This window comes from Macrobrachium nipponense, chromosome 28 (assembly GCF_015104395.2).
Source record: "Macrobrachium nipponense isolate FS-2020 chromosome 28, ASM1510439v2, whole genome shotgun sequence".
In the NCBI taxonomy this organism is placed as follows: Eukaryota; Metazoa; Arthropoda; class Malacostraca; order Decapoda; family Palaemonidae; genus Macrobrachium; species Macrobrachium nipponense.
Genome location: NC_087217.1, coordinates 66,055,542 through 66,080,063, shown reverse-complemented (window position 1 = coordinate 66,080,063; position 24,522 = coordinate 66,055,542). Strand labels below are relative to the sequence as shown.

Below are 24,522 nucleotides of genomic sequence, written 5' to 3'. Positions count from 1 at the left end.
AAATTTTGGCACTTATTGTGATTTATATGAAAATATTTCCAAACTGATAAAAGCTACAACCATGGGTTATTTGTTGTTGTATTCTACATAAAATTGCGCACATTTCATATATAAAACTCTATGTAACGGCTAATATAAAACGGTGCAAAAATTACGACAGTGACAAAAGTATTTCTGAGATGTGTCGCTGATGCTTTTTAGTGCGAGAAGAAAGAAATACACGCATGCGCGCCTGGGTAACGCTTGTAAACAAAACATCAGCTTGATCCGTGAACTCCCAGCATCCCTCAAGGCGCATGATTCCAAATTTTTTGCCAAGTAGGCTTATAACTACTTTTCCGAGAATATTTAAAAAATTCTTTTGAGTATGTATTCTATGTCAATTAAGCACACGACAGACAATTTCAGTCGACGTAAAATACGCCTATTCATCCAATAGGCATTTAAGGGTTAATGTTTACAGCACATTTAGACAAGTAAAATGATAATCAATGGGACTCGATAATATGCTCAGGGTAGCTTGAAACTAAAAAAGTTGACAGTTGCACTGAAATAGGATGAAAAATTTTAGCCTCCAACATCTTGAGCAGCATTTCAGAGTGCTGAAAACATTTGAACACACTAGCACTGTACCTAAATCTGTATGAGAGAGACCCAAGGGGAGCTCAACATATCCAAGTTCAGTTGGTGAATGAGTTCTATTTGTCAGATTCTCAGCAAGTCCATAACAGTGAAGAACGTGCAATTAGGAGTTGTGGAGAACATAAACACAATGTGGAGAACATAAACAAAATGTGGAGAACATAAACACAATGTGGAGAACATAAACACAATACGTATCTATTGTTAGTAGATACGTATTGTGTGAACCAGAGTGATTTGACACTCATGTTGCCTACACAGTGGGCATCACACACCTGGATGGGTATGAGAGTCTGCATAATCAACCCTTCAAAAGGTAGATTTCTGAATACAGTTGGATAAAGAATTTTCTATGAGGATGGTACACTCAGTCCCGGGTTATCGGCGGTCTCGGTTAATGGTGATCCAGTTTTATGGGGCTTGTCTAGCGCCATAAAATCGGCAATTTGTGGTGTCATAACAGGTTGAGTTTCGGTGCTGATAATAGTTATGGCACCACAACATACTTAACAGAGGCGCCATTAACTGAAACTCTGCGCCGTAACCGCCATTAATTGCCGAGTTTCGGTTAATGGAGGTTTTCGCTTATCAGCACCCTTCCGAGAATGGAACCCCCACTGATAACCGGAGACTGCCTGTAATGGGACTCCAACAAATCTTGAAGTCTGGACAACAAAGGTCTTAGGTATTTGTGGCAAGGTTCCAAATTGAGACTTGGAGTTCAGGTACCCCTAGTAGTGGATATGAAGTGCAATGTTTATAACTTGATCATTCCCAGCTAGAAAAGAGCACATGAGCTCCATGTCATGTCTAACATATCAGCTTGAAATTCTCAAGAGAGAGAAAAAGTAAAGACTTCATTCTCAATTGAAAATTATATTCTTGGCTAATACTGCACAATTTTTAGCAAAATAGCATAAGGAAAACTAGAAATCTGTATACAGGGAGCAGGAAATTTTATTAAGAATTTATATTTTATGCATAGTTTTCTGATGGCATTCAATCTTTACAGGAATAATTCATGGGTCGCTGGAGAACATGAAGGTGTTGTGATGACTTGTGGAGATCAGTTAACTCATGACCTGAAAGTCATTAATCCTCTTAATGGCACAGTTGATCCTCACTACCACTGTGGCCGTTCAAATAACACACCAACAGAGCAACCCAAACCTCATGGTTTTATTTCGTTAACATTGACCACAGCACTTTGCAAAAACATTCATTCCTGCTGGAATACACTCATTAAGAAACACTTAAATGAAGAAAGGTTGGTATATTTTGTTAATAAGTCAAGTTTAAATATTTTTTGGAAAATTGTGGCTCTCATTTCATATAAATATATTTAGCTTTTCCTGATTTCCTTGAATGATTGTTTGTACTGTACTTTATCAGTACTATTGTATTTTGCTTTAGTTACTTGTAAACTTCAACTGTTTTTTGTGGGGAATTTTATGAGAGGCATTCAGTTTATATTCTCTTTAGACTCTTGAGACTTACAAGTTCTTTGCATACAGTTTATAGAATTGTATAATTACAGATATTGCATAATTGTATTTTCAGAACAATGCCAAGTGATAAGACAGCGGATCATTACCTGAGTGAAGTTGACATACGCATTCAGCCATTTGATTGTGTATGTTTTCCAGCATCCTTGCATATTTTTGCAACTGTTTATGAACCCTGGTTGCAGTTGCAAATCCCAAAAAATTTAATGAATACTGGGAGAGCTGTTTCCAAGACCCCTTTGGGTATGCAATTAAACAATCACACACTGCCACTGGTGTATCTTCATGCAGAGACCATCCGTCTCTTCCTCCCATCACGTGACACGTCTAGTGAAGATGCTTCTGTTCAGAATATGTTCCTTATACAGCTCGATTCTACCATGATTACTCCTCAGGTAGATAATCCACTCTCTCGTATCATGATTCGATCAGATATTTTCCATATGGCAGAGCGAGCTAGAATATTGGGTGTGCCAGGATCTGAGGTGGAAGATCGACAGTACCAAATTGATCTCTCAGGATTTAGTGTCAGCACAGGTAATGCAGACTGTTTTACGTATTTATCATAAGGAAGTGTAAATTTTTAAGTACTTACAGTACTAATTGCTGTTTCAGTGCATTTTTTGTAATTGTAAAGTGAACTGGAAATTATGTATAATGTAGTATTTATGTGTTTAATTTATACACAGGGTCTTGGTATGATTTAGTTCATGTGAAAGGAGGCCGCCCTCGGAGTTCATCAGGAGAGCGGCTTCGAGTAATGGGAGAAAACCCAGCTCTTGAATGGAACAATTATGATCCAACACAGGACAACAAGAACACAGATATAATCCTTCATCCTTTCATTGCTAGGTAGTATGTTTAGGAAATTTGTGTAAGAAATACAAAAGTAAGGGAATATTATATTTTCAAGTACATATTCTCTCATGATGTGGTGTAATTCTTCATTTGAGGATATTGACATTTATCTTATAGTTTTTTAATTTCACAGATTTGATAGCAGAATCATTGCTGCTCCAGCCATTGTTTACCGAGGAAATGAAGAAGGTAATGAAAACATTTCAAATGTTTTGGTGGCAGGACATTCATTGGAGATTAATGCTACATCAGATATAGACTTGCACATTAGCTTGCCACAGTTCACACTGCTTCAAGAAATTATTGAAGACACAACCAGGTAATTCAGAGAGCAAGTTTTTTTTTTATTGCATTTTAGGGTTAAGAAATTTAGAATGTGTTATAGACAGTTCTTGTAAATAGGTTCCCTCAATTCCCATATGTACCTTGCATAAGTCGTAGTGTAATATGCACATATTTTTACGGAAGTAAAAAGTCCAGTTGACTTACTAGCTTCAAATTCATCCTTATTACCTAGCTGTGTGTAAACTTAATGTAGTCATTGCAAGTACAAGTTTATAGTTTACTCTTTATGTATGTTGATTTACTAATCTTGTAATAGATATTTACAGAAATTTATATTTATAATGGTAAACTTGGGCAAAAGATGAAGTAGAATTATAAGGACAGAGGTGTAGTAGTAGTAGTAGTAGTAGTAGTAGTAGTATTCATCATCATCATCATCATCATCATCTCATGATAATAATAATAATAATAATAATAATAATAATAATAATAATAATAATAATAATAATAATAATAATAATAATAATAATATTGGTAGTAACCCTTCACTTAAGCATATTTTATTGATTTTAATTGCTGCTACAATGCTATTCAGCTTAAAGTAATCCTTTTCTAATCTTTGGGTGTTGTCTTTATCTTCTTTTTGAAGGCTGAAGATGAGATGTCATAATTTCTCTGCTGCTTCTTTTGCCATTTCTTTTTTTCCTCCTGACATTTCGTTCCTCCTGGGAACATCTTCTGAGGTCTGATTCTAGTGAGAGTCTGTGTTGGAATGACTCCCTTTTGTGTGTGATGCTGGCTTTTATGCTGGACTCCAGGCTTTTTGACTGCATGTGGGAGCCAATGAAAATAGGGTCGGTTAGGTAAGGGCCAATGAAAAATAGGGTCTGGTTAGTGCTCAGAATGTTGGCCTCTGATTGGCTGAGTTTGTGAGCCAATGAAAAATAGGGTTGGTTTAGTGTTCAGAATGCTGGCCTGAGATAGGCTGATTTGCCTGAGAGGCCAGGGAAGCTCTGTTCATGTGGCACTGGTGCTTGGGCTACTGTCTCCTGACGGTGATAGCTTCTCTTCTTATAGTCCTTTGTTCAGGGCTTGTTTCTCCTGTAGGGGTGCTCTTTTTCCTGTAGGGGCTTGTCTTCCTGCAGATGCCTCTCCTTCTGTTTCTCCTCCTCCATTGTCTCTTCCTTCTGTTGGGACGCCTGTAGGCCTGTGGGGGTTTGTCCTCCTGTAGGTGCACCTTCAGGAGTTAGGGATGTGTCTTATTTGAGTGGGGAGCAGAAATGGCTCCTGGGTTGTATTCAAGGAAGGACAGTGTTTCAGTATCTGGCACAGTTTATGATTCTAATTATAGATACAGGCAGTCACCAGTTATCGGCGGACTTGGTTAATGGTGATCTGGTTTTATGGAGCTTGGCTAGCCGCCATAAAATCGGCAATTTATGGCGCCATAACATGGCGAATATCGGTTATGGGCGCCATATTGCACCGAGTTTTGGTTATCGGCACATTATTTCACTATAACATACGTAACTGAGGCAACATTAACCAGTTATCGGTGCCATAAATCACAGACTTTTGGTTAATGGCGGTATTTGCTTATCAGTACCCTGCCAAGAAAGGAACCCCTGCTGATAATTGGGGACTGCCTGTATTAGTTGCTGTCGAGTGGGATGTTGCTTGGTGTTGCAAAATGATTGATTATTGCACCTTCCTGTCTATGGCATGACAGTCTCTGACAGTTTCTTGGTAGTCATACCAATGTAAGATTCACGACATCCATGAACGGGGCACTGGCATTGGTATACTACTCTGCCGGAGGGGGTCAGTTACAGGAGGAGCTGGGTTGTTTTTCATTATGAGGGATGACATCATTTTTTTTGTAGTAAAATTTACTACAAAACGAAGAAGACGTCATCCCTCATAATGAAAAACAACCCAGCTCCTCCTGTAACTGACCCCCTCCGGCAGAGTTAATGTAGTCTACCAGTTCCTGTGCTCCATTCATAGATACTGTGATTCTTACTTTGGTATGACTGACTACCATGAAACTGTCAGAAACACTCATGCCATGGACAAGTAGGAGCAATTATCAATTATTTTGCAACCCACTACCAGCAATGTCCAACTCGACAGCAATTGCTGTCTGCAACTAGAATCATTGACTGTGCCAGTGATGCCAGGTTCATTCAGATGCTGGAAGCCATGCAGATACTGAATTCTGCTCCCCACTCAAATAAGATGCATCCCAAATGCAACTCCTGAAGAAAGATGCCCTGAAGAAAGAGACAATGGAGGAGGAGAAACAGAAGTAAAAGCACCTGCAGGAAGACAAGCCCCTACATGAGAAAGAGCACCCCCTACAGAAGAAAGAAGCCCTGGACAAAGGACCGTAAGAAGAGAAACTATCACCATCAGGAGACAACAGCCCCAATGCCCTGAACAGAGCTTCCCTGGCCTCTCAGGCAAATCAGCCGATCAGAGGCCAGCATTCTAAACACTAAACCAACCTTATTCATTGGCTCATAAACTCAGCCAATCAGAGGCCAGCATTCTTAGCACTAACCAGATCCTATTTTTCATTGGCCCTTACCTAACTGCCCTTATTTTTCATTTGCTCCCACATGCATTCTAAAAGTCTAGATCCCAGCATATACACCAGTGCCACACACTAAAGGAGTCAATCCAACACTGACTCACTGGAATCAGACCTCAGGAGATGTTCCTAGGAGGAATGAAACATCAGATGAAAAACCAGAAATGGCAGAGGAAGCAGCAGAGAAATTAGGACATCATATCTTCAGCCTTTCAAAAGGAGAAAAAGACAACATTGTACTACTACTACTACTACTACTACTACTACTACTACTACTACTAATAATAATAATAAGAACAACAACTTTTTATACAGGCTCATCACACAGATGGTTGCAAGTGGGAAAAAGGGAAGGGCAACCCATCCACCTCGAGACATTCAAGACAGTGGTGTTGACTGTGACATATCCTCTGTTGAGTTGACGAAGGGGATGGTTAGTCAGAAGACCTCTGGTACTGCCATATCTTGGTCCTTTGTTCCCATTGAGTTGCTGATTACAGGAGGAAAGATTACTGCCAGCGTGTTTGACAGAGGCTACTTGGAAGAAGGGCAGAAACTTAGCGTTAAGGTAAATTCTTGGAGTGTCACTTGTTGACCCACTGAAAATTAAATTATTTTTGTGAAAGGAGACATGAGATTGAAGAAATCAGGAATAGTTGTATTTGTACCGAGATATTAATATGTGAGGAACTTCTTTTTGGTGATGGAAATTACAAATTTGTTGCTATGACTGAATTCTTTATGCCTCTTTGGGCAGATAAACACGTGGGTTTTAGTTGATGTGTAGTTTAAATGTCCATTGAAAAGTAATTTGACTGAGAAAAGGGCATTATGAAGAGGAAAATCATCTGAAAATTTTAAAGCCATTAAGGCTAGATAAAGCAGCTCTCCATCCTCAAAACTTACAGTTTTTGACAAGTAACTTGCTGAGTAATTACATAGCTATTAGTTTCATTTATTTGCAGCAGTTTAGGTTCAAATTTTTTGGTAGCGACACTGATATTGTGTAGGTGACACCAGTCCCATCCCCTAGCATGAGGGTTAGGAACGACACAGCAGACAAGCTCATTCCATTTCTTGGACTCCAGGTGATAACATCTGTTATTGGCAGCAATTGTTAATTTTTTGCTGGTTATTTACCGGACTTCGGTATCCAAACTGAAAGTTGAGTAGCTTCAGGTGAAAGCTTCAGGCTGAGTTTTCCTTAATTTTCTTGTTTCTTCCTGAAGTTGTACATCAGTAGTTCACTTTTATAGCTAAGTTGCAGTTAATTGATTAACTACTCTTTGCTGAGTGGGGGATTATAATGGAAACATTGGTTTATCAAACCAGTGTTTATGTATGTTACAGTCCTGATATTATTCAGTTATACCATTTAGGTAGCGAACTTACTATCTTATGATCAACTCATCTTTACAATGAATAACGTAACAACGTAAAATGTGCTGAGTTGATAGGCAAGAAGTGTAATAATGTAAGCGTTGCATGCGGTACTGGAATGATTTTGGTGTTGATTTTAATTCTGCAAGGCATTTCATGCAGGATTATTATTTATTGTTAATAAAGTTCTGGTTTAAGTTTTTCACCTTTTGCTTAATAGCAAATTTGCAGTCTTTTACTCGCTACTGTAGCGAAATTGTAGTAAATTTTCAATGTTTATCACTTTCCAGAATTGTGTAAGTGAAAGGGTATAATGTACCAGGAGAGGATTTTAGTTGTGATAGGCTTTTGGAAACAGCATAGCCAAGATCCCAGTAAAAGCAAGAATAGAGTTATAGAATATAAGAAGCACTTTACGTATATTGAAAACATACAAGGACCCACTAGAGAGGGAATCAACCCTGTGGGGGGCTGTACATAAAACCAATCATGGGAACAAAGTAAAGGGGCTTTAGCGGTGCCTACACTGACCCTGGACACAGATAGCTACTAGCTAGCCCAACAACTTCGTATGTCTGGCGCCAAAGCTATTAGCTCACCTGGCGCCGAACTAATACCTGGTTGATCCTATCTGTAGTGATTTGCTTAACTCAAAAATAAGTCATGCATTTACTGTTATACAGGTAACTGAGTGCCCAGTTGTGGCTGAGCTGCTGTAGTGCCCATGTTTCCATTGGGGCTGGGCACACATGGAAAGCTGAGCGAGTGCCCTTGTGGCAGCTGAGCGGGCGCTCATTGGCAGCAAACGCCCAGTGGGAGCTGAGCATGTGCCCATTGGCAACTGAGCGAGCGCCCAGTGGCAGCAGATGCCCAATGGCAGCTGATGCCCAGTGGTAGCTGATGCCCAGTGGCAGCAGATGCCCAGTGGCATCCGAGTGAGTGCCCAGTGGTGACTAAGCACTCGGTAGTGGCCAAACGCCAAGGGGGAGCCGAGTGATTGCCCAGTGGGGGCTGAGTGAGCTCCCAGAGGGAGCTAAGTGCTCTATACAGTAGTATATACAAGCTACATAGGTGCCATCTACAGCTTGAATTGTTTTCCTGTGATACATTGGCACCATGCACCAGATAATACTCTGTGCCAGCTCCTTGTGTTTTTCTCTCCTGCCACTAGCCTTTCTTTTTATCCACTTGCTCCTGTGCCTGGCTCCTTTGCTTCCTTCCCATACCTTTGCCAGTTTGTGTTGGGATTAGTAATGTTAACCCTGTGATAGTGAAGTATTGTGCAGTGGAGGAGGTGGCTATTCGTACCTCGATTCTCCTAGACAGAAGGTCCCTGTCAGACTCCCATGTACCTGGGAGGAGGCAGATTGGAAGTCTTAGGGAGGTTGGGGGTTACACATGAGTAGTCACCCCCTCAGTTGAACATATTGCCAGTCCCAGGTATGGACAGACAGCCATTGGAAAGGTGTCTTACTGGATGTGTAGTGGAGGATGTAGCTATCTGGCCCTATCGAATCTCCTAACCCAATCCTTGTCATGCTCCACTAAACTTGGGAGGAGGCATACTGTCACTGTATGGGGTTCATAGGGGTTTGCTCCTGGAGAGTTACCCCCTCACTCGAACCTGTTTTCTGTAGGTTTCGATGGACAACCATTGAAAAGGAGTCCATAAAGCGCGCTTGCCCTGACTTCTTGAGTTATGGATCCTCCCTGACTTCTTGAGTTATGGATCTTAGCATTGTGTCTTCGTCAGTGGGGGAGGCGGCTGTCTGTTCCAGCAGCACTCAAGGTCACTGTTATACTTCCCTACATCTGGGAAGAGGCAAACCGTAAGTCCAAGGGAGGCTGGTTGGGTTTACCCACCAGCACCTGCCTCCTCAACCAAGCCTGTTGTTCGCTCCCAAGACTCGGAAGACAGTTGCTGGAAAGGCGTTCAGTGAATGTTCATAATTTATCGTCTAGTGACTCGACTCCTGACTTGTGTAGGCACTATTGGCATGCTTGGAAGTTTTCCAGACCATTGAAAAGGCCAGCAGCCCCGGAGTGCGAGCTCCTGCTGCCGTGTAAGCACTCTTGAGATTAGAAGCTTAGTCCTAAGTATTCTTGCAGTTTTTTGGGGACAAGAAAGTGTAGCCGCTTGAGTTGTTTGTACCTGTGCGTTCCCACAAGAAGGTGTCTGAGCCCCTAGTTTGTTCCGATACGTAATACAAACCATCGGTCCTTTAACAATAGGAAGTAGCTAGCGGCAGCTGGAACGGTCGTAAGCTTCGAACAAGGGGAGAACGGTAGTTAACTGCTTGTCCGATCGTCGCGCGCCGCGCGACTGGGAGGTGAAACAAACACTTTTGCTTTCGGCCGTGTGAGGATAGGACGTGCTTGTCATCGCTCTGCCCGCTTTGTCGTTTGCTTTGAGTATCAGCCCTCTTTTTCCTAGTGTAATTGAGAGTATATGATTGTAAGTACTTTTACATTTCTTTTTTCATTGCAATAATGAGTGATCAAGAAATGGAGATTTCGCCGCGCCCCCCAGTCGCCCGTAGTAGTGTGTTCCCGGGCTGGAGGGGCGTAAATGCGGCAGATTCAGATCATTTGTGGATGTGGATCCACACGAAGTTTGTACTCGTTGTCGGGGGCGAGAATGCTCCTGCAACGAGCCATGTGTAACATGTATGAATTGGTCCGAGGCGCAGTGGGTTTCTGTACGAGGGCAGGAAGAGACGTAGGCCGCCAAAGAAGTCATCGGAAAGTCCAGTGACTCCTTTGGTAATGGACACTTCGTCTTCTTTCCTGCCCCCCGGCCAGCCCCCACGTTTCGCGCCTTCCCCTGCGGGGGGGGTAGCGGAGTCCTCCTCTCTCGATCCGTCGAGTGTGGAGGAGGGCGCCCGTACCCGACGTCCAGTTGTATTCGGGGTCTTCCGTCCGCTCTGGGTGGGTTTCTTCTCCCCCAGACGCGAGGAAACCCCTCTGACTAACCCGACTGTTGCTTCTTCCGCAGGTGTGCCATCAGCGAAGGACGACCTGGGACAGGTGTGGGAGTCGCTGGGACTGCAGGGAGTGCCTAGTATCCAGGGGTTGATTCAGCGGTTGGCGGGGTCGGCAGTGGTCACTCATGGTACGGTAACCACTACCACTACCACCATATCTACACCAGCGTATGACATGCCACCGCACTTGGTGTATACACCACATGTAATGACGGTGACACCCACGGCTGCAATACACAAACCTATTACTGCCGTACCAAAAGAGCACGGTGCCACCGCCACCTGGGTTCTTTGTGTTGCCGACCCCGGACTTCCGCTGCCCCAAGAGTACCCCCCTAGACCTGCCGCCAGTGCCGAGAATGACGGTAGCTGCCGACAGGACGCCTGGCTCTCCTGTGGTTCCTGCCGTGCCTGCCGTACCTGTTGCTGTCCCTGCTGCTCCTTCCTTTTCAGATAATGTGCATGCTGTTCCTGCTGTTCCTGCTGTTCCTGGACCTGTTCCTGTCGTTCCTGCTGCTGGTGGTGCTGTTCCAGTCTCAGGTCTTTCCGGACAGGTTGCAGTTCGGGCCCTGTTGCTTCGGCAACTGCCCCGGCTCCCTCCTGGATGGAAGACCTGACGTCTGTCCTGCGGAGCCTGGCCGCGAAGAAGAAGAGGAAGAAGAGGAAGGTGTTGTCGTCGTCTTCGTCGTCTTCTTCGTCGTCTGCTGCCACCTCTTCCCCTTCGACTTCTAAGGCTAATCAGCCGAAGAAGAAGAAGGCTGCCTCCTCCCCCCCTAAGAAGACTCCTTCGGGATCTTCTAAGGGCCCGTCTCGCTCAGGCGAGTCGGGGAGCTCTTCTGCTGGTCCTCCTGTTCCTTCGGGAACGGGGCCCGTTCTCTTCCTCTGCAAAGAAGAAGACGACGGGGACCAGAGGTGTACCAGCCTCGGCTGGTACGTCCTCCCACCTGGTGTTAGCGGTCCTGCCGCTAAATCAGGTTCCGTCTCGGCCGCTTCTCGTTCGCGAGAAGTGCCGAGTGGACGCTCTTCCACCGTCCAGCCAAAGTTTTGACGTCCGAGCTCGCTCGCCGTCAAGACAGCGGCGCGGAGCAGAAGACTGGCGAGAGTCGTGCACACGACTCTCGCCAGGCCAGTGGACGCTCTCGCAGCGACCAACTGGCTGCTCGGGTTGACGTGACGGTCGCTGACCAGCCACGGGTTGAGGCGAGGAAGGGGTCCCCGCTCCCCAGCGGCCGTCGGTACCCAAGCCACGGCTGGTACCAGCGGCTCTGACGGCTGACCGAGACGGACGCTGGCCGGTCCTCGCCGCGACAGAGAGCCTAGCAGGTCACCTGACCGCCGCTCCCATAGGACCGGGCGGAGACGGTAACCAGAAACAGCTCGCCTGACGCTAGAGATCACGCGTCGACGTTCTCAGCCGAGCCTCTCGCCCCAGGCGAGCGGCAAGGCTAGGCCTGCTGCTCGATCGCCACCGCGGGTTGACGATCAGCAGCAGCCCACCCTCCCACGGCACGCTGGTCCTGCCAGCGAGCGAGGGGGGAGCGTCAGGTCTGCCTCTCCCGTACCTTCAACCTCCTCGGGCTACACCGGGAGGAGCGAGGTACCGAGGAGTGATCACGAGAGGTGCGCCGCTCGCGATCCCGCTATGACGCCGTATGGCTCAGGCACGGTTTTAGGACCGACCAGAACATACGCGCAAGTAGTTGGAGGTGACCGTCAGGGGTCTGCCGCTGTTCCTCCTTCTGAAGGAGGAGTATCACGGGATCTGTTCTTGCTGGAGGGACTGGGACGGTCCTACTCCACAAGACGCAGTCAACTCCCGAGATACAGAGGAACTTTGCATAGGTCATTAAGCTGATTTCGTAGCATAATGACCTTGCGGAAGGATCGCCGCTACCACCGGCAGAGCCCACGTCCCGGCTCGAGTCATTTTGGGGTCCTAAGAGGGCAACCCAAAATGATGGTGGGGTTACCGCAATCAGAGCTTGCAGACTCAGTCCTGGATCAAGTTGAGAATCTTGTCTCAGGACGGGAGGATTCGCTGAAATCCGGACGGTCCTTCTAAGCTGCTTCCTCCTCCTCTACAGCGTCAGAGGCGATTCTACGTGCCTTCGGAAGACCCGATACTGCCGAAACAGGTTAACCCGGAGTTAGCGAGGCTGACTCCAGGTGTGTCCCTGCAGCAGCTCCTGTCGGAGAACCTCTGGTTCTCGCAGCAGGAGGCACTTGCCCTGGAATCTACCGCTTATGGCAGCGTTCCAGGCAGTCTCTTGGTTGGATTTGTGGTCCCTCACAATATCCAAAGTAGCGGCCGGCTCTGGGAGTTCTGCTCTCGAAGACGACGCTTCTTTCAGGAGACTGTGCCAGTCTGGAGGAAGAGCGATCTCTTACCTACGCCCATCAGATGCTAACCTGTGGGCCAACTTGGTTCTTCGACGTAGGGACGCAGTCCTTACCCGAGTGACCAAGGGGGCCGGGCGTGAGGCAGCACTCGGGCTTCGCAATGGACCAATTAGGAGTTCCCCAGCTCTCTTTCCCGGAGAGATGGTGGACGCTGCGGTGGAAAGGCGGCGCACTGATGACAGTGACCGCTTAGTTCACCAGGCAGTCTCGAAGGTTACTGGGCAATCTCGAGCGACTGCGGCCAAGCAAAGAGCTTGGCTAGCGCTTCCACGGGTGCGAAGACGGTTGCACCGTCCAAGCCCCGTGTGAAGACTCCTGCTGTTTCGACGTCTGCTAAAGGAGGCCGTAATCAGCCCCTCCTCCCAACCCTCCTTTCCCCCGAGGAGGTGGTGGGAAGAAGTCGAAACGAGGAGGGAAACGCTAGGGACGGCGTTCCCCCTCACCTGCTGCCGGAAGTGGGGGGGTGCCTGGCGAGCCATTGGGCGACTTGGCAGCGCTACGGCGCCGAGAACTGGATAGTAGACGTCCTTCGGGAGGGATATCTACTACCCTTCGAGTCTCTGCCCCCCCTCATCTCCAAACCGGTCCATCTACAGACCTATGTCCGGGGATCATCAAAGGACAACGCTCTTCGACAGGAGATCAAGACCATGCTGGCGAAATGAGCTGTAGAAATCGTGGAGGACCAGTCACCGGGCTTTTACAGCCGCCTCTTCCTAGTGGAGAAGGCATCGGGGGGCTGGCGTCCGGTGATAGACCTCTCTCCCCTGAACCGCTTCGTTCGCACGACGCGGTTCACGATGGAGTCGGCACGCTCGGTGCTCGACTCGATCAGGGGGAACAATTTCATGCTTTCAGTGAACTTGAAGGACGCGTATTTTCAAATACCCATCCATCAGTCCTCCAGAAAGTACCTCCCCGCTTCTCTTCGACGGGACGGTGTACCAATTCAGGCCACTTTGTTTCGGTCTCTCAACCGCCCCACAGGTGTTCACTGCGAGTGTTTCACTCTGGTGTCAGCTTGGGCCCATTTGCACGGGATACGTCTTCTGAGGTATCTCGACGATTGGCTAGTCCTGGCGAGCTCCCGCTCGCAGTTGCTGCAGGACAGAGATCGACTCCTCAAGTTTTGTCACGATCTGGGGATCGTGATAAACTACGAGAAGTCCGATCTCGAACCCAAGCAGAAGATGAAGTACCTGGGTATGCTGATAGACACGGTAGCAGGGCAGGTCTTTCCCGCAGACTTGCGTATCAGCACAATTCAGGGATGGCAGCCGGCCGGTTCCTGTCTCGGCAGGAACAGGCAGCACAGCAATGGCAAGTCATGATCGGCCATCTGTCGTCACTCGAGAAGTTAGTCCCTCACGGGCGTCTTCACCTGCGGTCTCTCCAGTGGAGGCTAAGGGAGAGTTGGTCTCAGACCAAGGATCCTCCTTACTTTCCCGTGGCTCTCACGGACAAGGTGAGGCAGGACCTAGCCTGGTGGCTCGACGACAAGAACCTCTTAAGAGGAGTGCCCATACGCACTCCCCCCCCGGAGATGCTTCTGTTCTCAGACGCATCGACCGAGGGATGGGGCGCACACCTGGAGGAGTTGCTGGCTGCAGGTGTGGGTGGGACCCATCAATGAAAAGCACCTTCACATCAATGTCCTGGAACTCAAGGTGGCGTTCAACGCTCTCCGAGAATTTCAGGACCGCTTGGTGGGACACTCAGTGGTGTTGATGTGCGACAACACACGGTAGTGGCATATGTCAACAAGCAGGGGGGGCTAGTGTCTCTTCCGCTCCATCAGTTGACGGTGCAGGTGCACGAGTGGGCCACGGCTCACTCGATAGAGCTGTCAGCACGCTACATTCCAGGCAAGAGGAATGTAGTAGCGGACAAGCTCAGCCGTCGGGATCAGGTGATAGGGACCGAATGGTCTCTACACCAGGACGTGGCGGAAAGGGCTCTTCAACCTGTGGGGGCGACCGGTCGTAGACCTGTTCGCCACCCGGCACAACAGAAAACTTCAGGTTTTCTTTCGGCCGTGCCGGACCATGGGCAGCTGCAGAGGACGCTCTCAACACCCCTGGGACAACCTCTTCGCCTACGCCTTTCCTCCCTTCTGTCTGATTCGGAAAGTGATCAGTCGAGCGCTGGTCACTCCCAATCTCAGAATGATCCTGGTGGCTCCCAAACGGCCTCAAGCCGTTTGGTATCCGGACCTGCTGGCTTCTTCTTGCGGACGCACCGAGAGAGCTACCCAATGGCACAACTTTCTAGCCAGCCACACGTAGAACGGTACCACCAAGCAGTCCAGTCCCTTCAACTTCACGGCTGGCTGTTATCCACCATCTCTTGCGAACGAGAGGCTTTTCTCGTAGCGCAGCAACAGAGATGGCTGGACAAGTCCGACGTCCTCTGCAGCTGTGTACCAGGGGAAGTGGGCCGTCTTCTGTGTTGGTGTCGTAGACAGGGTCTGTCTCCTCTCAGAGCCACTCTTCAGCATGTAGCGGAGGTTTCCTCGTGTTTCTTCGCCGAGAGAAGCTCCTCTCAGTACCCACAGTTAAGGATATAGAGCAGCACTGGCGCTCGTCCTAAAACTGAGGGGACTGGACATCTCGAATTCGTTCGAGATCTCCTTGCTAATGAGGAGCTTCGAAAGGTCTTGCCCACCCAGGGAACTCAGGCCCCCTGCGTGGGATATGTGACTCTCGTCCTTAGGAGTTTGACTCGAAGACCCTTCGAGCCACTCCGAGAGTCGTCAGACAGGGATCTGACCCTCAAGACCCTCTTCTTGCTGGCCCTGGCATCGGCGAAGAGAGTAGGGGAACTACATGGTCTTCTTATGATGTTAAACACACCAGAGGCTGGGGATCTGTGACGCTCAATTTCGTCCCGAACTTCGTAGCCAAGACTCAGAATCCGTCGATCCCTGACGACAGGTTCGAGTCTTTCACGATCCCCTCCCTTCTGGACTTCACCGATAACGATGCGGATGAGATGCTGCTTTGTCCTGTGAGGGCGCTACGGCGCTATCTGAAGAGAACTCGACACCTCAGGCCTGAGTGTCGACGCCTCTTCGTTAGCACTGGGGTTACCAAGAAAAAGAAAAATTTTCCAAGAACACGCTTTCTTTCTGGCTGCGTGAGGTGATCAGGAGAGCGTACGAGGCTGATGGTAGCGACGACATCCGTACGCTCCGACCGAGAGCCCACGAAGTCAGAGGTATCGGACCCTCCTTAGCGTTCCGTAAGAACTTCTCCGTGGCGCAGGTTCTGAAGGCAGGTGTCTGGGCCAACCAGACCACCTTCACGTCCTTCTACCTTCGGGATATTGCCCACAAGTCCTTGTATACTTTTTCCTAGGGACCTGTGGTGGCTGCTCAACACGTTGTGTAAGCTTACCCAGCACCCGAGCAGCAGAACAGCATCGATTCCTGGTATGACTGGGAGAATGAATGTGCGAATGAGAGTGTGACTGGCTTCTCTTCACCATCTTTCTCTACCTCTACCTGTGGGCAGAGGGATACGGTCGTTACCACGCTGGAAGGGAGTCAGATGCAGGTAAGCTACTCGACCGAGCTCCATCCTATCCCTTTAACTAGAGATAGGAGTGTATATCCACCACTTTCTCCAACAAGGGGGAGGAAGTGGATGCCTACATGAGACAAACCCATTACTTTATATTTGCTCATGTACAGGAAAAGTTCTTACAATGCTGGTACGAAGAGATACGCTTGCCCTCTTCTCTTAGTACTCGGCCCAGAGGTCTGACCATTGATCCTGCGGTGCACACCCCGATCAATCGGACAAGGCTTGATCCCCTCCCTCGCTCTTACGACCAGGGAGGCATTCCAGGGATGGACGAACACCAGTCTGTTCATCAAAGACTCAGATTCCTCCCACCAAGAAGTGAGTCTTCCTATTGTTAAAGGACCGATGGTTTGTATTACGTATCGGAACAAATGACAATTTGTCGAAAATTGCATTTTTCCTAACTATACAAACCTGAGGTCCTTTACATATAGTCCCTCCTCATGCCACCCCTCACTCTGCGTATTTTGCATGGGCCAAAAGCAAAAGTGATTTGTTTACCTCCCAGTCGCGCGGCGCGCGACGATCGGACAAGCAGTTAACTACCGTTCTCCCCTTGTTCGAAGCTTACGACCGTCCAGCTGCCGCTAGCTACTTCCTATTGTTTAAAGGACATCAGGTTTGTATAGTTAGGAAAAATGCAATTTTCGACAAATTGTCATATTTGGTGTGTTTGATGGTGAAGTGATTTCTCAATGCCTGCTGGGAGCCAAGCCTTCCAAGGCACCTCGTGCAGTATGTTGTTTTGAGCATCTGGTGGGAGCCGAGCGCCCATCATCTGCTGAGTGCCTGGTGGGAGCTCATGCCCAAGGGGTGATAAGCGCCTAGTGGCCGCCAAACGTTCAGTGGCCCCAGAGAGCGCTTTTCATTCTAGTGATTTGCATCATACAGTTATAGTGCAACCTTTACTGGGATTTTCGCCTATCTCTCAGATTGTGTCGGACTCAGCGAGTGTTCCTGGGTTCCTCCCTCCTGCTTCAGTGCCGGTTACACCTAGCTGATCTACAACTCCTGGGAAGCATATGATGCCTAGTCCAAGGCATATTTCACTGCCTTTACACTCTGACTTGGCTGTATTAAGTGTTTTTGCTGTTCAGGATATTACTTCTTTGGACCCCAAAGGGACCCCAAAGAGACCTTCTGCTGTTTCCCAAGACTCTCCTAATTTACCTCCTCCTTCAGTTTCATTGGAGGAAGATGAGGATAATGTCCAAGAGCAACCAACGTCTGCCTAGGCCTCATTGCTTAAGTATGAAGTACGTATTCAAATTTCGCGGGTAACACTTCAAACTATTGTGTAGGTGACAGTTCTGCCCAATAGTGGGAGAATAGGAAGACTGTAAGCAGAAAGCTTAGTTTGTTCCTGTCATTGTCTGGTTAACAACGGTGATGGCGGTAGTTTGTTCATTATTTTCTGGTTATTTAACTGGATTTCAGTGGTGTGCATTCCTACCGGAATGCATATTTAGTAACCTTGAATGGAATCTCAGTATGAGTTTTTTCTTTGTTTTGTAATTGCTGAGTTGATTCATCAACTAACCTGTTGTTTACTCTTATGAGCCAAGAAAAATAGTTTGGGCCTAAAGTAATTCTTGTATGCTATGCCATTCCTTTTGGCTAAACTTTGTATGATATATTTTGTTTACCAGGTGTCATTATTGTACCTTCAGTATATAGTTTTGCTGTTATTTTAAATTCTCAAATGGTCTTTTTCAGATAGGCAACTTTACTTGCAAGTTGCTGGTATAATTTTGCCCTGAAAAGTAATCATGTATCTTCCGCTAGTACAAGCTTTTGCATTAATGCTGTTTACAGGGTGAAGACAATTCACTAGATGCCATTAGATAATTGCCATAAAAGTATTTGTGAATGTTCCTTTTTCATAGGCTTCTTGTGAGCCGACAGTATATTGATGTGCTAAAAAGGAATTCTTGTATCTTATACCTTTCCTTTACTCCAAAATGTTTTACATCGATGATCCTTACAAGGTAATTATTAAATGCTCATCATTCCTTTGGACCAGACTTACTTTTTATGTTGTTTATCAAACCTAGTCTTGCTAACAGTCTGGAAATAATATTACATACATGAAGCCTTGCACTTTCCTTTGGAGAGAATTAAAGTGTAAGGGCAGAAAGTAGTAGGAGAGTATGGTGCTTATATAAGACATTGCTATCGTCGACTGATTCCTGTTATTGTTGACCGAGAGTCAGGCCCAGTAATTGCTTCAGTAGTATACGTACAGTGGTCTGCCTTTATATTTGTAGGGGATGTGTACCAGAGTACCCCCACGAATAGTTAGAATCCGCGAATAGTTGGAACCCCAATAAAAACACTGAAAACAGCCTATTTTGGTAGATAAAACTCAAGAAAAACCCACCAAAAATTTGTATACATGATTTTTTAATAGTTTTATGATGAAATTGATTAAAAAACCAGGAATTTCTGGATATTTCTTATATAAAAATACTGCGCATAATGGGTAGATATGGTCCAGAGAGAAATCCGCGAATGCGCGAGTCCACAAATCTGGAGAAAGCGAATACTGAGGCCCCCACTGTATTATGGTTATTACTCACTTCAGCAATACAAATTGGAGATGTTTCAGAGATATTTTTCTCATGTTTTCTATACAAGGAGGAAATGCATCAAAGTTGATTTGGATATAGTGAATGCTCCTCACTTTCAGCACCCAGCTTGATGCCAACTCACTCTACAAACACTTGATGGCGCCAGCTCTTGCTCCGAGCAGCAAGGTGCCGAAAGTGCCCATAAGTGCCCTTGCACCAAAAGCGCCCTCCTGTTGAAAGCCATACAAAAAAGCCTTTCTCTCCTACTACTAACCCTATAATTTTATCCACTTGCTTCTATGCCTGGCTCCCCTGCTTCCTTCCCATGCCATTACCAGTCTTGTGTCTGGGTTAGCAGAAAGAAATTAACCTTCCAGGTGAGTGCTGTTTAGTGGAGCAGGTGATTATCTGGCCTGCTGGTTCTCTTAGATGTAAGTCACTGACATACTCCCCTGAACCTGGGAGAAGTCATACTGAATATCCAAAGGAGGCTGGTGGGAATTACCCCAGGTAATTGCCCCCTCAGTCAAAACTGTTACATTTTCCCAGGTATCAACAGACAGCCACTGTAAAAGTGTCTCCATGGAAGTTTAATGAAGGAGCTGGCTACTCATCCCACTGATTCTTCTAGGTGAAGGTCCCTGGCACACTCTACTGAACCTGGGAGAATCCATACTGGATGCTCAAGGGAGGTTGGTAGGATTTGCCCATGGGTATTCAGCCCCTCAAGCACACCTGTTGCAAATTCCCAGGGTGCTACAGACAGCAATTAGAAAGGCATCTTTTTTGGAAATGGCTTGTTTTTATTTGAGTTCTTTTCTTGCCAGTGCACGTGGAAGAGAAACATTTGGTGCTTGATTGGAGACATTCTTCCACTTATAGGCACTTCTGCTTTAGTACACCGCCTGAAGTGTCAGTTTTGAGCGCCCATCGGCACTTGATCACCCAACAATGTAAGAACCTGATTCGTCCAATGAACGTGCTACTTTATCGAAGAATAGTACCCATTAGTACCTGTGTATTCAGATTCTCTGGCTTTATGACGACAAACTTTGACTTTGGATCCATCTTTTGTGCCAATCCAGCATTGATTAGAAGACATTTTGGGTTTTATAAAAAAATAGCGGTGTCGCTACATATTATTACAATGTTGCCACAATGTGTAATGAAACAAGTGGTCTTACAATAAGTGGTATAAATGGTAAAAGGATAAATGCAAGGTAGAAGATAATGTAAATAATGCGGATAAATGCAAGGTAAAAGATAATGTAAATAATGCCCAAGTAACTGCGGACAGTACCAGCTCTATGGTAGCATAGCGAGTTTCTGTGTCCGTCAGGAAATGAGAGCCACACTGGATAAGACACATCTGACCGCAGCTGTTGTCTTGAAGCAGGGCATATCCGAGGCCATATAGACGTGAGGTGTCTGTCTGTAGGACCACAAGCGAAGCTGGGTTGAAGGGTACAAGGAAAAGTGGTGAAGTCATAGCTGTCTTGACCTTGTCAAATGCTTGCTCATGATCAGGGGTCCAAATGAATGAGTGTTTGGGGCTCACAAGTTGGGGCAAGGGCTGTGCTGCTGCTGCGATGTCTGGAGTGAAGTTGAGTTGATTGACGAGACCCATAAATGACCTGAGGTCTGTGACATTGGACGGTGTGGGGAAGTCACGTATAGAGGATACCTTGTTGGGGTCTGCTGCATTGCCATTGGAAGACAAAACGTAACCACAGAAGTTAACTTTCAGGGCAGCTACAGTGAATTTATCCTTGTTGAGGGTGATACTGTATTGACGGCACCTGGTCAGCATTTGGTGTATGTGTTGTATAGATGGGAATGGAGATCCTCGTCGGACAGGAGGATGTCATCTACAGCTTTCACACAGTTGGGGATCCCTTGTAAAGCCATATCACCACGGAGGCAGTATGCATCACCTGTCGCTAAAAATCCCATTTGATCATGACAGTGCTGAAATCTCCCATACGGAGTTATAAACGTTGTCAGGTGGTGGTCCTCTTTTGCCAGCTCCAACTGCCAATAGCCATGCAGAGCATCTGCTGTAGTGAAGTACTTCACATTAGGAGAGATGTTGCAGACAGCATCATGGGGTGTGGTTGTTGGGTGGATAGGGTGGGCGACCTGAGAATTTAGGTGGGTGTGATCCATAGTGATGCGGACTCCTTTGTCCTTGGGTACCCGGACCATGGGGTGGCACCATTCGGAAGGTTCGTCCCCTGCTGGTGTGATGATTCCTTGTTTCACTAAGGAGTCAAGTTCTTCTTTCACTTGATCCCTGAGGGCGAACAGAATGGGCCTGGGCTTATGTACAGCGAATGGTACAGCTCCGGGTTTCAGGTGGATCCGCATTGGGGGACCTGTCACTATCTTTAGTGGTCAACTCAGTTGCTGAAATGGCATAGAAAATAGTCCTTGGCAGCTGCGGGTGACATTATAGCGGAGGCAGTAATCTGGGCACATCTGTTGACATGTGTAACCTAGAGAATGGGCTTCGGGAAGTCTGGCGACACTATGGCGAGGGCTCAGCAATGCCCACGGGAGAGAAGGGCAGCCTGGATTCCCTTGTGCACGTGTATTGTTGCTAAGCATGACTTGTTGGCAAGGCAAAGTGTTGCCTGGAAGCATCCCACAGCTGGTGCCATGGGGGATCCATCTGCTGTCACAACATCATGGGTGGAGGTGAAAGTCTTGTCCTGGCGATTTGGAGTGCATCCAAGTTTGTGGTGCCAATCACTGTGATGTCGGCTCCTGTATTGGGGATTAACTGGAGCTTTGATGAGATATCACCTAATGAAAGGTAGACAGTGACTGGTGTGGGAGACTTGTTATCTGAGTTGACACCCACAGTCGTTCCTTTTCTCCCACTAGTGGGCAGAACTGTCACAAACACAATAGTTTGAAGTGATATCCTCGAATTTTGAATTCAAGCTCCTGTAATTAGTGGAACTTTACAGTGGTACCTCGAGATACGAAAGGCTCAACTTACGAAAAACTCGAGACACGAAAGCAAATGCGAAAAATTTTATGGCTCTACATACGAAAATTGCTCAAGATATGAAAGGTTGTTGCTGTAAAGTCCGAGATTCGCCCGGACCACCGATAACAATTTTGAAAACGCGCGCGCCACCGAAACTGAGTAAGACCTTGGCCACCATCCTTCCGCTCTCCCATTGGTTCCTGATGCTAGTCACCGCCATGAGATCCTTCTCTCCTATTGGTCAGCATCCCTCCCATGATGCATCTACGTAGCGGCGTCCTTTTTCGGCCACTGCACGGCATCGTCGGTATCGTAAGCACACGGTATTCGTTCGTTCTAACGATTTCGTTTATTAACGTAAATTCGTTAGTGATTTCGTTGTAATATACTTTATCGTGTTGTGTGAGAACTTTACTAGATACGTATGCGTACTACATAACATAATTACGTACAGTATATACGTAGTCATGGGTCCCAAGAAACTTGAAATTCACGGAAAGAAGAGGATGCTCTCTTTGGAGACGAAGATGGAGATTATCAAGAAGTATGAAGCTGGTATGCGATTGAGTGTGATCGCCAAGGAATACGGCCGAAATCTGTCGACAATAGGCACCATCCTTAAGCAGAAGGATGTCATCAAAGCAGCTGCACCTTCCAAGGGCGTCACTATTTTGTCCAGCAAGAGGACCCACATGCCCAATGAAATGGAAAGGCTTCTTCTTGTCTGGATAAAAGACAAAGAAATCACTGGCGATACGATAACGGAGACGGCAATCTGCCACAAGGCCAGCGCTATTTTCGGCAATTTGATTGCCCAGGCGGAAGACGACAGAGGAGAAGGGACATCAACGCCAACCCCAGACTTCAAGGCTTTGCATGGGTGGTTCGAGAAATTCCATAAACGGACTGGCATCCATTCAGTGGTGCGGCATGGGGAGGCGGCCAGCTCGGACACGAAAGCGGCCGAAGCCTTTAAAAAGACGTTCGACGAGATGATGATCAACGAAGGCTACAGTTCTCAGCAAGTCTTCAACTGTGATGAGATTGGCCTTTTTTGGAAAAAAATGCCTCGTCAGACGTACATCACGCAGGAAGAGAAGAAGCTACCCGGGCATAAGCCTATGAAAGACAGGCTTACGTTCACACTTTGTTCCAACGCCAGTGGGGATTGCAAGGTGAAGCCCCTACTTGTCTATCATTCCTAGACTCCTCGAGCCTTCAAGTCCCACAAAATGCTTAAAGAGAAGCTTCCAGTGATGTGGAGGGCTAATGCGAAAGCCTGGGTAACGAGGCTTTTGTTCACAGAGTGGGTAAATCTATGTTTCAGCCTGACAGTGAAGAAATTTTTGGAAGAGAAGCACCTCCCTCTGAAATGTCTGCTGGTGTTGGACAATGCCCCTCCCCACCCTCTTGGCCTCGAGGAAGATATCCTAGCGGAGTATTCCTTCATCAAGGTTCTTTATCTTCCGCCTAACACCACCCCTCTCCTCCAGCCCATGGACCAGCAAGTGATATCAAACTTCAAGAAGCTGTATAGGAAACATCTTTTCAAGAGATGTTTCGACATCACCGATACCACAAATCTCACCTTGCGTGAATTTTGTAAGGAGCATTTCAACATCGTCATATGTATCCGACTCATCAACCAAGCTTGGCAGGTGGTTTCGAGGCGAACCTTGAATTCCTCGTGGAGGAAACTCTGGCCTGATGCCGTATCCACCCGAGACTTCGAGGGATTCGACGTGGGCGAAGCTGGTGCTGCAGATTCAGGAACAGTTGACGATTCTGAAACTGTTTCGCAACCAGATCTTGACGAAAGCGTTGCACTCGGCAAGTCCATGGGGCTGGTCGTCGACGAGGACGACATCAACGACCTTCTTGAGGAGCACCAAGAGGAGCTTACGACGGATGACCTGAAGGAGTTGTAGGCCATGCAACATAACGTCGTTCAAGAGGAGTTCTCTAGCAGCAGCGAGGAGGAGGACGACAACTCTATGATAACGGCAGAAATTAAGGATGCTCTAGCTGCTTTTCATAAGGTGCAATCATTCGTAGAAAAGAGACACCCCGAAAAGGCTTACACAGGTCGTATGCTTGCACAGTTCGATGACGTTTGCCTGAGTTGTTTCAGGAACATAAAAAAAAAGTAAAGTATAAAAAAAGTAAAAAAGATGTAAAAATCAAAAAAGAATTTTTTTTTTTTTTAATTTTAAGTTTTTTTTGTAAAGTTAAGTGTTACAGTTTTGTTAATGTGTTTCGTAAAGCTTAGTTTATGTTTTCCTTACATTTTTTTATGTGTTTCGTAAAGTTAAGTGTACGTATGTATCTGCTGTTTGTCCTCCTCTGTCGCCACTTTTGGAGATAGCCTCACTCGAAAGGGAAGCTTCCACATTTTACTACATACGTACATATGTACGTACAGTATTTCTTGTATACCATGTACACTAATACACTTTATTTACAGGTATATTAGCAGTACGTATTAAGTTAGGTATTGAATGGTCCAAATTGTTGTAGTATTTCATCGTTTTTAGGTCAATTTAGCTTTATTATGAAATTTACTGGGGTGTTTTTGGAGGGCTTGGAACGGATTAGCCATTTTACATGTAAAATGCAGTCCAAGATACAAAAAGCTCATGATACGAAGGCCGCCTCAGAACGGATTAATTTCGTATCTCGAGGTACCACTACAGTAAGCTATATGATTACTGGATAAATATAAATAA

At 46.6% G+C, this 24,522-nt stretch overlaps 1 protein-coding gene across 1 annotated transcript in view; it reads left to right on the top strand.

Annotated features, from left to right (window-relative positions):
* The window catches only part of LOC135201222 (intermembrane lipid transfer protein VPS13B-like), a 295,068-nt gene that overhangs the window by 157,828 nt on the left and 112,718 nt on the right, over positions 1-24,522 (top strand). Inside the window, exons 21-25 of the mRNA XM_064230099.1 lie at positions 1,655-1,909; positions 2,203-2,684; positions 2,837-2,999; positions 3,139-3,324; positions 6,199-6,451. Coding sequence (XP_064086169.1) covers positions 1,655-1,909; positions 2,203-2,684; positions 2,837-2,999; positions 3,139-3,324; positions 6,199-6,451 — 1,339 coding nt within the window. The remainder of the gene's footprint in view (positions 1-1,654; positions 1,910-2,202; positions 2,685-2,836; positions 3,000-3,138; positions 3,325-6,198; positions 6,452-24,522) is intronic.